We start from the raw sequence: 17120 nt of genomic DNA on the forward strand, positions 1-17120 counted from the left end.
TCTCTTCAACATACTGATTTTATTTGCTTTGGATATATACATACCCAGAAGTGGGATTGTTGGAACATATGGTAGTTCTATGTTTAATATTTTAAGGAACCTCCATTCTGTCTTTCATATGTTTGGATACTATTTACTTTCCCACTAACAGTTTATAAGGGTTCCCTTTTCTCCACATCCTTGCCAGTGCCTTTGTCTTATCTTTTGATCATAAGCATTCTCACTGGAATGAGGTGATACCTCATGTGGTTTTGATTTGAATTTCTTTAATGATTAGTGATGTTAAATGTTTTTTCATGTAGCATTGTCCATTTATTTCTTCTTTGAAGAAATGTCTATTAAAGTCTATTGTCCATTTTTAAATTGGGTTGTTCTCTGACTATAACTTAGTATCCACTGATCAACCTCTTCCCAGCCCTCTCCATACCTATCTCACCAGCCTCTGGTGACTACCATTCTTTAGAACAGGATATAGTACTAAAACATAGAATGAATAAAGGAAACCCAGAAGTATATCTTTTATTCACTTAAAAGAACACTGGATAAAGAAAGATTTTAAAGTAAATGTTAAGGAATTCTCATTAGCAGTATGGAACAAATTATATACTTATGGCTATGGTAAATTTATAGGTCTTGAAAAGTTGAATAGTATTAAAAAATCAAAATGTGGGAAAATTGGAAGAAATCAAAAGTAATATTTTAAGTGGGAAAATACCTGTAGAAGAGATATCTAGATTCAGACATACATATTAAACACTTAGCTTTGGTAAAATATAAATTTAAATAATTTTATAAATACTGTTTGCTTACAATATTATAAAGGGTTACCCATATATAGAAACTTTCTAGCCTGTTTTTGAATGCCCCCCCCCCTTTGTTTTAAAATGCTAGGCACTGTTGGGATTACCTCATCTTCCAAGCACTCGTTGAAAAATCACGCTTTATAAGCCCTACTTTTTAAAACACTTTCAAATGTAGCTTGAATCATCGCATTGTAAATCCAGTAGGTAAATTACAATATACTCAAAAAGTGGTCTTTAATATGTGTGCAGTGTGAAGTGATTAATCATTCACCTGTGAGTTTTAAAAAAGAAGAAAAAAACCTTTCAGAAAGAGAAAGAAGGAAAACTTCTCTTCTTCCTCTGCTACCTTTTCCAGGATGCCTTTTGTGATTATGTTATAGCATATCTGAAACACAAGGCATGTTTGTTGACATCACTGATGATGCTGTCAGCAGGGACTAGTCAGTGCTGCCAAACTTTTGTTAATCATTTCAAGTATCCATGTCCATTGCAGCTGCTCTGGAATTCATAGGAAGATCCCAGTTTTTGCAAACACATGGAAGAACCACCTGGGTAAGATGGAATTTGTGATCAGGTTTTTGAACACATTAATATGTGAAAGAGTTGTAATATTAGGGCAAAGTCTACCTTTGTGCTGTCTTTAGTCTTCTAATGCTCTTACACAAGAAGAGGGTTTATCTATATTTAACAATTGCTGATTAATAGCATTCTAATTGCATTTAGAATTTAAAAATCCTAACTAGAGGCCATAAAAATTGCTAACACTTCACACAGTAAAGCAGCACAGAGTACTTGGATAGTCATTTAACTATTAATTGCATGTGTTTTGTTCAGTTGGTGTGGAGGTTCTTTGTATTATTTTTGCTCCTATTTATTACATTTGTTTATGCAAAACAGAACAGTGCCTGGTGCATGTCAGTGAAAGTTAACTTTTTTGTTTGTATAATATGAAGCATGAAAATTGCATGCATGAAATTATTTCTTTGTTATTCTTTAAAGAAGGAATATATTTTCTGTCCCTTTTATAATGTTTTCCCCTGTAATGCTTAAAGGAACATTTCTGAAAATGTTTTCTAATTTTGACCTGGACACTTTCATCTTAATCAAAGTTTAATAGAGAATACTACCATTGTTAAGTCTCACTGTTATTTGCAGAGGGATTTTTTTTATTAATTACTAAAGTTGGAGATGATATTTATGGTCTTTATGACTCTTGGGCTTTGATGAAAATGAAAGCCTTTTTTCTTCTTTGATCTCCTAAATTTAGATTGCCAGACTTTTAAAAATAGAAGAAGGCAAGATTTTTCTTATTTGAAGCATAGCAATAACTTAAAATATCAATAATTTCTCGTCTTGGGCTATCTTTTTACTATTTAGAGTAAATTTTGCACTTTTAAAAATTGTTACAATGAATAATATCTGTATGGCATGAATTCTTTATAAAACATTGATATTCCTTTGTGGCCTTGCATAGAGGTTAGATAACTTCTCCTTAGTGTGGACCACATAATAAATATTTTAATCTTTTGGGGCAAGAACTAAAATTGATGCTGTTATGTAAATATTTATAAAATATTCCATATGCAACCATTTAATAATATAAAAACCAATTTCAACTTGTGAACTATAATAAAGAGGTTACATTTTTCTTTCAGATCACAATTTGTTAGCCCCTCCTCAAAAAGATGATTAATTTTTGTGAGAGTTGTGAGTCAGATTTGTGAGTTAATGCAATTAGTTAGAAACTCTGGACCTACAACATTATCATTTTTGTTATGGCTATTGTTTAAAAAATAGTAAAAGTTTTTAAATGCTTTCCATGAATTAGGCACTATGGTCAGTATTATTACCTGAATCATTCCAAATATTATTTCTCCCATCCATGGTTTCTATTTTGATTTTATTAACATTTTTAAATGGATCATGTTTTTAGTATTTAAATTTAAGAAACTTTCTCAACCAAAGGTCATAAAAATATTTTCTGTTCATTTGGAGAAGTTTTTAGTTTTAAGCTTAAAATTTAGGTCACAATCTGTTCTGAGAGTTTTTTTGTATATGGTGTGAGTTATGGGTAAAGTTCATTTTACAGAATGTGGATTTTCAATTTTACCACCATTTCTTGGAAATAATATTTTTTTCTCTATTAAATTTTCTTCGTAGTTTTCTCAAGAATACCTTTAACCATAAATGTGTGGGGCTATTTCTGGACTTTTTAAATTTCCTTGATCTGTGTTGGTCCTTATGCTAGTACCACTCTCTCTTATTTTTAGTACTTTTTAAATGATATAGTGTAACTTCTCCTTTTTTGTTCTTTTCAAAGTGGAAACAATTCTCTTTCTACAAAAAATATTCTTTTGGGATTTTTGATTCAGGGAATTTTTGAATCTATAAGTTGAATTTGGAAGAGAATTTATATATCAACAATATTGAATCTTTCAGTCTGGTAACATTGAGTCTCTTAGTTTACCAAACGAGGTCATCTCTTCATTTATTTCTCCCTGATTTCTTAACACACATACACACATTGTTTTTAATATGCATAGTTTATTGATACTTTGAAGTATTTCTCTACAAGTTTTTTTTTTGGTTTCTTTTTCTTGGTTTTGATATTTTTATTATTTTGGTTTGTAAGGTTTATTTTTTTTGTTATTGTTTTAGTGAAATCAATTTCCATTTGTTCTTTGCCACAAAATAGTTGTTTTTAAATATTAACCTTGTAAACTTGTTATTTTCCTAAATTTATGTGTTAGTTCTGGTAGTTTTATTGTACATACTCTAGGATTTTCTACACCCAAAATTACATTATCTTAATGGATCCTTTCTTTTTTTCTTCTTGTTGTTTGCTTGCCCCTTGTACTGACTGAAAACTTCAATACAATATTGGAGCCTTGATTTTTACCTTTTATATTTTTTTCCTGTTTCACAGTTTTGTTTGATTTTAATTTTTTAGCATCTTCCACAAAATTGGTTTTTAATTTTCTTGGTTTTTTAAAATTTTGTTTCATTAATTTCTGTATTTTATTGTTTTCTTCTATTTGTTTTAGGCTTGTTTTATTTCAGGGACTGATTTAACAACTTGGTATTAAGTTATTTTCTTTCAATTACTAGGGGATTATCCTCTGTTACTGATTTCTAGTTACCTTTGTGTTCTTGAAAGCATATTTAGTATATATTTGGTTTCTTTTAAATTGAGTTTCTCAATTCTTTAAGTTCATATCTTTCACTGTTCATCCATTATTTCTGCCTCCCATTCTCCCTTCTGTGATTTCAAAGACATTGATGTTAGATCATTTACAATTGTTTCTCTAGTTCCTTGCGCAGGCTCTGTTTATTTTTTTTCCCCTTTGCCAATCCTTTTTCTCTTCATTGGTCAGAGTGCATAATTTCTGTTGGGCTATCTTCAGTTCACTCTGTCATCTCAAATGCTGATATTTAGCCCTTTGAGTGCATTTAAAATTTTTAATGTTTGAATTATACCAGGACTAACATTTCCAGTTGTTTCTGCTTTATAAACTCTTTTTCTTTGCTGAAACTTTCTCTTCTGTTTACTTCAACAGTTCACCTTTACTCTTGGGGAGTTTTTATAACAGCTTTATTAATATCTTTTTCAATCAATTCCTACCTTCTGTGTCATTTTGGCATTGTCATTTGTGTGAGTTGAGATTTTCCCCTTTGTTTATATTGAATAATTTTGGATTATCTTAAATATTTGAACATTGTGTTATGAGATTCTTGATCTTATTTAAATTCTATAAATAATATTGTTTTTATTTTTTTAAACATTAGTACACAATCTAATTTTGTTCAGGCTACAGATTCTAACTAGTAAACCTTGGAGTTATTATTTTGGCATTTTGGTTTGTAAGGTTTCAGTGTCAGTTGGAGTGTGGTTTCAGAGTCAGTTATTTTCAAAGCTTTTGTCATGCTCTCCAGATCTGTTCTTGACTGTATACTAGAGGCTGGTTTGGGACCTGGATAATGGTCTTAGTTTATTTCTAGGTTTATTTTTCACCCTTTGATGTGCTATTAAGGATCAGTTGTAAACAGGTGCTTCTCAGGGGTGAACTTAGTAATTCATATTAAACTTTATCAAGTTACTTCCTAAGTTTTTGATATTTTGCAATCTCCCATGTGTTTTCTGTTTTTGCTAGGATTTCCTTTTTTTTCTCCACCCTGAAAACTGATGTTTTTTGTTTCTTTTTTTCATTTTTTTTTTTTGGCTCTGCTGCATACTTCCCACCACTGCACCCATATCCATTGCAAAGTAGTGTATACTTGAGTACTCTCTCATTCATTGGGGTTTCTGCTTTACAGTTGGCAGGAAGATATTTTGATATTTGGGAAAAAGTCAAAATTTTTATGGTCTGTCTTTTCTTACATGTGTATAGGACTGACTATTTTTACATGTAAAGTCATTGAAATTTTATTGAAATGATTATTGTAAAATGTTTCTTCCTTCTTTTCCTCTTTTATACATTTTTAAAAAATGTGATGTTCTGACAACATATGTGCATTTTGTCAGGTTATTGCTTCTAATGGGTGTTGAGCCAAATGACATCACTAATGCAAATATAATTTATTCATGCTGAAATTTTGACAAATACTTAGTCCTTATTGTTGATCAGCATTGTCTGTTGAACTTTTCTACATACATATTCCTGGGCCTAATCCCTAGAGATTCTGATTCAGAGAGTTATGTAGTATAATAGGTAAGGAAGATAATAACTTAAATACTCATCTCTCCTACTAGAACACTCCTTTTCAATACAGGTCATCATTATCTACACCCTGGGAAATCAGAACAAGTATGTCTGAGAAAAATTTGTGATGTTAATGCTCCTTGAAAGTTGCTGAGTGGGTGTTGCTGTTGTGTTTTATCAGGTCATAATCTCTCACCATCAGTCTAAGCATAGTCTGAATCTTTTTTGAATTTGTCTATTTGAATCATTGAACATCTGATTTCTTATTCATAAACCAGTTCAGTGAAGATTGGAAATTAATATTTTCATTTCATTTTCTTTATCATGTTTAAGGTCAAAGTGTTTAATTTGTTCACCGTTTTTATTGAAGTACAACACACAATCAAGTAAAGTACTTAAGATGTACCAACCTTAATTGTACAGCTTGAATTTTTCATATGTATGTTTATATAAAAACCACAGAGGCAAGACATAGACTACTTAGTTTTGTCATAAATGGGAGTCATGAATAGGTATTCTCATGTATCTAGTATTCTTTAATTGAATGATTTTTATAGCTAAGCTTTTTTGAGTTATTTAATATTATTATTTCTGACTCCTTTATACCAAAACACATTTAAAGAGGGAAGAATCAATTGACTTTTACGCTGTTTCTTTGCTGTGGTAATCTCAAAATTCTTTAGGAAATTTTACAGACTCCAATTGTAGCTCTAAAGCATTCAGTGATTTTCTGCTTTATCATTTATATAGTATCTGTTATTTATTTCCACAGGTTATTCTTGCCCTTGGTTCACTTTTTTTCCCCTTCTGTTGGTACAGAAATGAAAAAGGAGATTTCTAAAATCTTATCTCCCAATTTTTCTTCTAGGATATGATTTAGGTGAATTCAAATTGAAGTGATTTTCTGCATTTATTGTATTAATCTTGTCTTTTTGTTCTTTCTGACAGCATGATGGAAGTGGGTCATTGCATGATATTCAGCTATCATTGCCATCTAGTCCCGAACCAGAAGAAGGTGATCAGATATATAAGGTATGACTAGATAGTCATGCTGAAGATTTCAGAATTCTTATTACTAAAATAATAAAGCAGAACCAATTAAAATTTTGAATAATAAGAATTATTAAAAACCTAGAACTTGCTATCTTGTGAAATAATTGTTTGTTCTTAAATTCTGCTGCTTTGTTAAAATAATAATATCCCATTTTATCAGATCACAATGGAACGAAATTAGAAATCATTTAAGATAAAAACAATAACATCTCAAATATCTGGACACTAAATTATACACCTTTGAATGGTGAATGGATAGTATAAGAAATCAGGGAAATAAATTAGAATACTGATAACAATTTATCAGAATTTTCTAGGAAAGTATGAAGGCATTTCTAAGAGGAAAGTATATAGCATTGAGTTCATACATCAAAAGAATAGAGATACCAAATAAATAATCTAACATTACATCTCAAGGCCCTAGAAAAGAAGAACTAAACCAACACTAAAATCAGAAGAAGTCAGGGAATAATTAAAATCAGAGCCGAAATCAATGAAATTGTGGATTAAAAAAAAACAATACAAAAGAGAAACAAAGAGTTGTTTTTTTGAAAGGGTAAACAAGTTTGATAACCCTTAGCCAAACTAACCAAAACAAAGAGAGAAAACATTCAAATTCAAAATTCAAGATGAAAAAGGAAATATCACTATAGGATACTACTAAAATCCAGAGGATCATCAGAAACCATTTTGAAAATTTATCTTCCAATAAACTAGAAAATCTTAAAGAAAAATTCCTAGAAATCTATGACCTACCTGAATTAAACCATTAGGATATAGAAAACTTAAACAGAACAGTATCAAGTAATAAAATTGAAGCAGCCATCAAAAGCCTTCCAACACAGAAAAGCTCAGAACTGCATGGATTTTCAGCCAAATTCTACCAAAACTCTTTAAAGATAGAAGAACTTTAAAGATGAGAAGAACCTGTTCTCCTCAGATTATTCCATGAAATAGAAAAGGAGGGAAGACTGCCAATCTCATTCTATGAAGCCTTTATCATCATTCTGAATACAAAATCAGACAAAGAAAAATCAAGAAAACTTCAGGCCAAATATCCTTAATTAACATAGATGAAAAAAATCTTAATGAAATATTGGAAAACAGCATACAAAAACACATTAAAAAAGATCCTAGGTCCTTGGCCCATTTATTGATTGGGTTATTCTCAGAGGACATACAATCAATAAGTACATGAAAAAATGCTCACCATCAATAGCAGTCAGAGAAATGCAAATCAAAACCACCCTAAGATACCATCTCACTCCAGTAAGATTCGCAGCCATCATGAAGTCCAACAACAACAAGTGCTGGAGAGGATGCGGGGAAAAGGGTACACTTGTTCATTGTTGGTGGGACTGCAAATTGGTGCAGCCAATTTGGAAAGCAGTATGGAGATTTCTTGGAAAGCTGGGAATGGAACCACCATTTGACCCAGCTATTCCCCTTCTCGGTCTATTCCCTAAAGACCTAATAAGAGCGTGCTACAGGGACACTGCTACATCGATGTTCATAGCAGCACAATTCACGATAGCAAGATTGTGGAACCAACCTAGATGCCCTTCAATAGATGAATGGATAAAAAAAAATGTGGCATTTATACACAATGGAGTATTACTCTGCATTAAAAAATGACAAAATCATAGAATTTGGAGGGAAATGGATGGCATTAGAGCAGATTATGCTAAGTGAAGCTAGCCAATCTTTAAAAAAACAAATGCCAAATGACTCCTTTGATATAAGGGGAGTAACCAAGGACAGGGTAGGGACGAAGAGCTGGAGAAGAAGATGTACATTAAACAGGGATGAGAGGTGGGAGGGAAAGGGAGTGAGAAGGGAAATCGCACGGAAATGGAAGGTGATCCTCAGGGATATACAAAAATACATATAAGAGGAAAGGAGGGGTAAGACAAGATAATACAAGTGGAAGAAATGATTTACAGTAGAGGGGGTAGAGAGAGAAAGGGGGAGGGGAGGGGAGGGGGGATAGTAGAGAATAGGATAGACAGCAGAATACATCAGTCACTAGAATGGCAATATGTAAATCAATGGAAGGATAACTGATGTGATACAACAATCTGTATACAGGGTAAAATTGGGAGTTCATAACTCACTTGAATCAAACTGTGAAATATGATATATTAAGAACTATGTAATGTTTTGAACGACCAACAATAAAAAAATAAATAAATAAATAAATAAAAAGATCCTAGGGATGCAAGGTTGGTTCAACATACAGAAATCAAGAAATGCAATTCACCACATAAACAGGGTTAAATTAAAGAATCATATGATTATCTCAATAGATATAGAAAATTCATTTGTCAAAATGCAGCACCCATTTATGCTTAAAACACTAGAAAACCTAGGGATAGGGGAGCTTACCTCAGCATTGTAAAGACTATATATGATACACCCAAGGCCAACATCATTCTGAATGGAGAAAAACTGAAAGCATTATCTCTAAAAATAGGAAGAAGCTAAAAAAATGCCCACTTGCACCAAACCTATTCAGCATAGTCCTTGAAACTCTAGTCAGATAAATCAGGCAAAAGAAGGAAGTTAATGGGAAACAAGTAAGAAAAGAAGAACTCTTTGTTTGCTAATGACATGACCCTATATTTAGAAGATCCCAAAAACTCTTACCAGAAGACTTCTAAAGCTCATAAATGATTTTAACAAGGTAGCAGGATAGGAGATCAACCCTCATAAATCAATTGCATTCCTGTACTCCAGTGATGAGTCTGCCAAAAAACAAATTAGGAGTATCCCATTTATAATAGCTTCAAAAGAAAGAAAAAAATCGAAAACCTTGGGAATCAATCAAACAAAAAAAGGTGAAAGATCTCTGCAGTGAAAACTATAGAACACTAAAAGAACGAAATTAAAGACGTTAGAAGATGAAAAGACCTTCCTTGTTCTTGGATAGGCAAAATTAACAATATCAAAATGGCCATACCACCAAAAGAACTATATAGATTCAGTGTAGAACCCATCAAAATTTTAGTGACATTCTTCACTGAACTAGAAAAGGCATTTCTGAAATTAATTTGGGAAAATAAGAGACCCAGAACAGTCAGAGCAATCCTTAGTGAGAAGAGCGAAACAGAAAGCATCCTAATACCAGATCTCAAATTATACTACAGAGCTATAGTAACAAAAACAGCATGGTACTGGCACCAAAACAGTCATGAAGGTGAAAGTACTAGAATAGAAGACACAGAGACAAATCCACATAAATACAGTTATCTGACACTAGACAAGGTGCCAAAAACACATTGGCCTTTTTTTTTAAGAGAGAGAGAGAGAGGGAGAGGGAGAGAGAGAGAGAGAGAGAGAGAGAGAAAGAGAAAGAATGTTTTAATATTTATTGTTTAGTTTTTGGTGGACACAACATCTTTGTTTGTATGTGATGCTGAGGATCGAACCTGGCCGCATGCATGCCAAGCGAGTGCACTACCGCTTGAGCCACATCCCCAGCCCCTGGCCTTTTTTATATATAAAATACTGTTTTAATATATATATATATATCTTTATTTTACTTATTTGTATGTGGTGCTGAGAATTGCTCCCAGTGCCTCACACATGCTAGGCAAGGGCTCTACCACTGAGTCACTGCCCCAGCTCTAAAGATAGCCTTTTTAACATGGTGCTGGGCAAACTGGAAATCTATTTGTAGAAAAATGAAATTTAACTCTTAAAACTCACCTTTTAGAAAATCAACTCAAAGTAGATCAAAGACCTAGGACTTAGGCCAGAAACACTGCCACTGCTAGAAGAAATTGTAGGTCCAATACTCTAGCTTATCAGCACAGGAACTGAATAGGACTACTAAAGTGCAAGAAATAAGATAAAAAATCATTAAGTGTAATGGCATCAAACTAAAAAGTTTCTGCACAGCAAGAACAAATTAAAAGCATAAATATAGAGCCTACAGAATGGAAGAAGGTCTTTGCGCCTGCTCCTCACATAGGCAATTAATATCCAGAATATACAAAGAACTCTAAAACCTTAACATCATAAAAACACAAATAACCAAATCAATAAATGGGCCAAAGAACTAAATAGACATTTCTCTAAAGAAGAAATACAAATGATCAAGAAGTATATGAAAAAATATTCAATATCTCTAGCAATTGGGAAAATACAAATTAAAACTATATTGAGATTTCATCTCACTCTGGTCAGAATGGCAATTAGCAAGGACACAGACAACAATAAATATTGACAAGGATATAGGGGAAAATGTACACTCCTACATTGTTGGTAGGACTGTAAATTAGTGCAACCACTCTGGAAATTGGTCTGGAAATTCATCAAAAAACTAGGAATAGAACTACCATATGACTAGCTATTCCACTCCTCCATATATATCCAAAAGACTTAAAATATTACATACTACAGTGATACAGCCCATCAGTGTTTATAGCAGCATAATTCACAATAAGCTATGGAGCCAACTTAGGTTCCCTTCCGCAGATGAATGGATAAAGAAAATGTGAGATACACACACACACACACACACACACACACACACACACACACACACGATGGACTATTACTCAGCCGTAAAGAAGAATGACTTTATGGCATTTGCCAGTAAATGGATGAAACTGCAGACTATCATGCTAACTGAAGTAAGCCAGTTCTCAAAAGTCAAAGATCAAATGTTTTCTCTGAAAATGCAGAAGGTAATCCAAAATAAAGAGTACGGGATAGAAAATAATAAATCTGTGTAGTAGACTAAGGGGAATAAGGGAAGGAAGAAAGATGGGGTAGGGAAAAACAGTTGAATGAACATGCCCAACTTTCATATGTGCATGCATGGATGCCGCCCGGTGGGTTCTGGCATCAGGTGTATCAGTAGGACAAGAATTAAACAAACAAACAAAAAAGTAAACTGTAGATGGATTGAAGAGGGATCTGTGGAGTGGGGTGGAAGGGAGGAAGTGCTAGGGATTGAATTGGAGGGGGTTGTGTTCCATGCTTCTGTGATTATGTCAAGGTTTGTCCTGGTGTTGTATACAACTCAACTACATTTAAAAAAATAAAAAGACTCTTGCATTGGTTTTAATTATGAATAACAATTTTTAAAATGTTTACCAGTGAGGTTAAAATGTTAATGGGTACTTCTTATATCTAATCGCAGCACTGAAGAAATATACTGGTGATGAGGTTAACTTTTATTTTTTCATGAATAAAAACATAATTATGGGGGCTGGGATTGTGGCTCAGTGGTACAGCACTCGCCTAGCATGTGTGAGGCACTGGGTTAGATCCTCAGCACCACATAAATATAAAATAAAGACATTGTGTGTCCACCTATAATGAAAAAGTAAATATTTAAAAAAAAATAATTATGGAATGCTGATGTATTTTAGCGAGTGATTGAAAGTAGTTTTTAAAATTCTCATTGTCTTTTGATCTATATTTAGTTGAAAGCTCTTTATTTTTCATCTGTTTCTCAAGTCCATATTTCTTAAGTACACACAGATATCGGAGATTAACATAATATTTATATGTAAAATTATTGATTACTTTTACATCATGTTTTCAGGGTGTAGTAGCCATTGTTTGATAATCATCTACAATAACACTAGTAGCTTAATACAACAAAAGTTGATGTTTCACTTATATTACACTATACTGATCTATTGACTGTAGATCAGCTGGGATTCTGCTTCATGTATCTCTTACATTTGAGAACCTAACTGAGGGATTGGCCTCTGGGGTAGAACATGTCTCTGTGCAGAGGGAAAAAAAGAGCTTTGTCAAGCCACATAATAATTCTACTTTGATGGAGTATATGTCATTTCCAAAACAATTCCAGTGTTTCAATCTGACATTAATTGGACAGAAGACCTTAATTTTCTCAGAATTTTGAGTGATTTATTGGGAACAAGATTCTATATAAAACAACCAAAATCAAGAATATAGCATAGGAGTCACATCTTTTTATCTAAACTTGGCTTTTTCACTTGTCTACCATCTTTAGGCTTCCACCCAATTGTTGTAAATAATAATCTACATCTAGCAGGTCTGCCACAGACCATCTCTTTTTAAAACAGTTTCACATAAACACACAGGTGAGAACCAGTAACTCAGTCCCTTAGAATTTTTCAGATACTTTTAAGTTTTGTGACTGGTTTTATTTTTTTTTAATTATTATTTTTTCTCTAAGTTTCTTCTTGTGAATGCATTTTTTACATGTAAAGAAATTTTTTTGAAGAAAATTTAACTCTAACTCTTTTTACTTAGCTAATTTCATCATTGTTTTCTGTATTTCTTTTGGATACTACATGGAAGACATATTGTTACATGGTGCTTATTTCTTGTCCCTATTATCTTTTCTTCCCGGCAGATAATTCTTGGTCTTTTCTTCCCTCTTATCCAAGCTGATATGCAATAGCTCATTCTCTTCTCTCCATATCTGTAGTCTCTCTTGAACTTTGAACAGCAAATCCCTGTGTTATTGTCTCATCAAAGATGCTTTTAGCAGCACAACTTCAAATGCACAAATATGGTGATTTATGCTATTACAAATTCAGGGTCTAAATTTTTCACTAGACCTGCAGTGCCTCCAATCTGTTCTTATATTTATGATAGGATAGCTCCTTCCCATTCTTCTGATGAACTGTTCCAGACATTAATCATGCTCAAGCATGATGCTCAGCCATGCTTTCAACCTCTTCAGGTAGTTTTGTGCTAATCAAACACAGATGTTCTGCTTCCCTCCTTCCTGCCTTCTAACTTGCTAAACTCTCTTATTTTCACTTACTTTGTTCCACATATAGGAGAAAAGTGGTAACTATACTTTTAGAATCTACCTTTTCTGTGTTCTTAACTCTATGTCCCGGTGCTGCTTAATTATCTAATAAGATTCTTCTTCTCCTTGCTCCTATGTCTTCAGTGTACTTTCTCTTTTTCATTTTCAGCTTATAAATTTGTATATTTTACTATCTTAAATTCAGGAAATAGCTTTTCCAACTTTATTTAAACCCCTTTCCAGTTAATGTGGAAACCTGGAAAAATACCCATTAATTTTTGACACGGCCTTTTTCTGAAAAGTTTATCCCTTGGCTTTTATAATATTTCCTTGGAATCTCTCATACATCTCTGCCATTTTCCCACTTCCATTGTAGGATTTTTCCTTAAATGTTAGATTTACATATTTAGCTCTGTCCTCTTTCAGCTTTTTATTCTCATGATTTTATCATTTTTTGTATATAATGATAAAGTAAATATTTTTCATATTTGGTGGTTCAGTTGCCCACTAGACATTTCTGCACTATCCACAGATGCCTCTAACATATATAAAACTCACACATACTTCTCTTTTGATGGCACAATCATTCATCATGTCACTCAAACTAGAAATGTGATGTTACTCTTTACTACTCCTCTGTGCCCTTTTCTCACTTGCAGTAAATTTTCAGAATGTTCATATTTTGCTCCCTTGTGATGGCTATGTAATGTTCCATCAAGTTGCTACACAATATTTCCATTGTCCCCTTATAAGACAATTGTACATTTGTAAACTTGCAGATCCTACCTTGTATATTTTCTCATAATTTCTTTGCTATGATTTTTTTAGGAATTATGCAACTGAATCAAAGAATACAAGTACTTTTATGATTTTTATACAGAGTCATGTTCATCCAGAAACCTTACTTGCTAAGTCTGATATACGCTTTTTTTCTAATCTTGGTTAGTCACATTGAATATTTTCCCCATAATTTGATATCTTTAGAACAATACCTTCATTATTTTACATTTCTTCAACAAGCCAAATAGAAGATTTTACCAGATATATATTTGTTTATGAGAGCCAGCTATTTGTCTTGGGGGACTTGAAAATGATCTAATATACTTGAATAGACTCATATGTCCTTGAGATGCAAATCCTTTGTCAAATTTACATAGGTTCTTACCAAGCTTTAATGTTAATCGTATAGATAGATGCCTTAAAATTTTATATAATAAAATATATTTATCATCTCTTTTCAAAACACACAAACATGCTTTTATTTAATAGAAAATATAGAAAACTAATTTAAGCTAAAGTAGAAATAAAAAGTTTAACACCCATCAGCATTTTAAAAGCATCTTTTCAGAGCTAAAAGATAATGAATTCATAAAGCTCTCTACCCATTCAATAAACAAATGGTAGCTCTGTTAAGAAAACCTAGGTGATTAAAAATTTTTTTAATTAAATAGGGGTGCTTTCAAAAATGATTATTTCTCACTTATAATATTTTCCCATCATTGCTTAAAACTACAGATACATCCATCTCTTTGTAGAGCTGATGGGGTCTTTATTTTTGTTGTTTGGTAGTGCTGGGGATTGAACCTACGGGCATTGACTTTTGAGCTACATTCCCAGCCATTAAAAAAAAAAGGTATTTTATTATATCTGTATATTAAAGATAATTTGATGAAAATTCATTTAAAACTCCTTTGGAAACATTTTTAGTGCATTATAATTATACATAATAGTAGGGTTCATTTTGACTTAAGTATAAATGCATATAACATAGTTTTCTCCATTGCAATCCTCAGTACTACCCACTTCACTTCCCTCCTCCCTCTTCCTCTACTGCATTGGGTCCTTCTAGTTATTTAATTAATTTAATTGATGCATTATAGTCTTATATAAAATTAGAATGTATTGTGGTATAGTTATACATGAGCCTAGTATGATTTTGTCAACTTCATTCCCCAGTTCTTCCCCTTTTCCTGTCTTCTTCCTTCCCTTCCTGCTTCCTCCTTGGTCCCCAGTTTCTACTCTACTGATCTCCCTTCTGTTTTCGCCAGATCCCTATTTTTGATTAATTTTTTTCTCCCTAGCTTCCACATATGAGAGAAAACATTCCACACTTTTGGTTTTCTGAGTCTGGCTTATTTCATTTAGAATAATGTTCTCCAGTTCCATCCATTTACTAGCAAATGACATAATTTCATTCTTCTTTTTGACTAAGTAGAACTCCATTGTGTATTTATCAACTCTCAATGATTTTATTTGCTACAGAGCCTAGCAATGTGTCAGAATTTATCCATAGAAATGTATCTTTGATATTCTATAATCCATCTTTTTCTGGTTAATTTATGAATTTTAAAAATTCCTATTCTCTTTTTATGTTTAAATAAAGATCATTCATTGTGTGTAATAACTTTTCCCATTTTTCCCATTGTCTTGTATTCTCCATTGTTTGGGATACCGCTGTATTATTAAAATTTGCTTACATATTATCTTTTTGGAAAGATACATCATTCATGTGTATATTCTAAGTTCTTTGCTTATATTATTTTATATCTATATTTCTGAGTGATTGAATGGATTTACATAAAATGGGCTAACACTAGGTTAATGATATTTGATATTTTGGAAATATAACCAGATTGCTGCTTGACTTGATGGTATGTTCCATTTAATAGCATTAAGTAGTCCTTATCAATGAAGTTTGGTTGTTTTCTCTTTGATTCAAGCAGTGCTGCTCAATAAAGTGGTTCCTTGATAAAGAATCTTCCTTGTTGGGCTTCTTCAGACACGTTTATCTTCTTGCCGATTTTTTTTTTTATTGTTGGTCGTTCAAAACATTACATAGTTCTTAATACATCATATTTCACAATTTGATTCAAGTGGGTTATGAACTCCCAATTATACCCCATATACAGATTGCTTAATCACATCAGTTACCCTTCCATTGATTGACAAATTGCCTTTCTAGTGTCTGATGTATTCTGCTGTCTGTCCTATTCTCTACTATCCCCCCTCCCCTCCCCTTTTCTCTCTCTACCCCTTCTACTGTAAATCATTTCTTCGATTTGTATTATCTTGTCTTACCCCTCCTTTCCTCTTATATGTCCTTATGTATAACCCTGAGGATCGCCTTCCATTTCCATGCGATTTCCCTTCTCACTCCCTTTCCCTCCCACCTCTCATCCCTGTTTAATGTACATCTTCTTCTGAAACTCTTCGTGCCTACCCTGTCCTTGTTTACTCCCCTTATATCAAAGGGGTCATTTGGTATTTGTTTTTTAAAGATTGACTAGCTTCGCTTAGCATAATCTGCTCTAATGCCATCCATTTCCCTCCAAATTCTATGATTTTGTCATTTTTTAATGCAGAGTAATACTCCATTGTGTATAAATGCCACATTTTTTTTATCCATTCATCTATTGAAGGGCATCTAGGTTGGTTCCACAATCTTGCTATCGTGAATTGTGCTGCTATGAACATCGATGTAGCAGTGTCCCTGTAGCACGCTCTTATTAGGTCTTTAGGGAATAGACCGAGAAGGGGAATAGCTGGGTCAAATGGTGGTTCCATTCCCAGCTTTCCAAGAAATCTCCATACTGCTTTCCAAATTGGCTGCACCAATTTGCAGTCCCACCAACAATGAACAAGTGTACCCTTTTCCCCGCATCCTCTCCAGCACTTGTTGTTGTTGGACTTCATGATGGCTGCGAATCTTACTGGAGTGAGATGGTATCTTAGGGTGGTTTTGATTTGCATTTCTCTGACTGCTATTGATGGTGAGCATTTTTTCATGTACTTATTGAT

The 17120-nt window shown here is 32.9% G+C and overlaps 1 protein-coding gene across 3 annotated transcripts in view; it reads left to right on the top strand.

Moving 5' to 3' along the window:
• Positions 1-17120, top strand: part of Ccser2 (coiled-coil serine rich protein 2) — a 141917-nt gene that overhangs the window by 90414 nt on the left and 34383 nt on the right. For all 3 annotated transcript variants that reach the window (XM_077798594.1, XM_026397015.2, XM_026397016.2), the window contains one exon: positions 6452-6535. In XM_077798594.1, coding sequence (XP_077654720.1) covers positions 6452-6535 — 84 coding nt within the window. The remainder of the gene's footprint in view (positions 1-6451; positions 6536-17120) is intronic.

Source organism: Urocitellus parryii, chromosome 5 (genome assembly GCF_045843805.1).
Source record: "Urocitellus parryii isolate mUroPar1 chromosome 5, mUroPar1.hap1, whole genome shotgun sequence".
NCBI classification, from domain to species: Eukaryota; Metazoa; Chordata; class Mammalia; order Rodentia; family Sciuridae; genus Urocitellus; species Urocitellus parryii.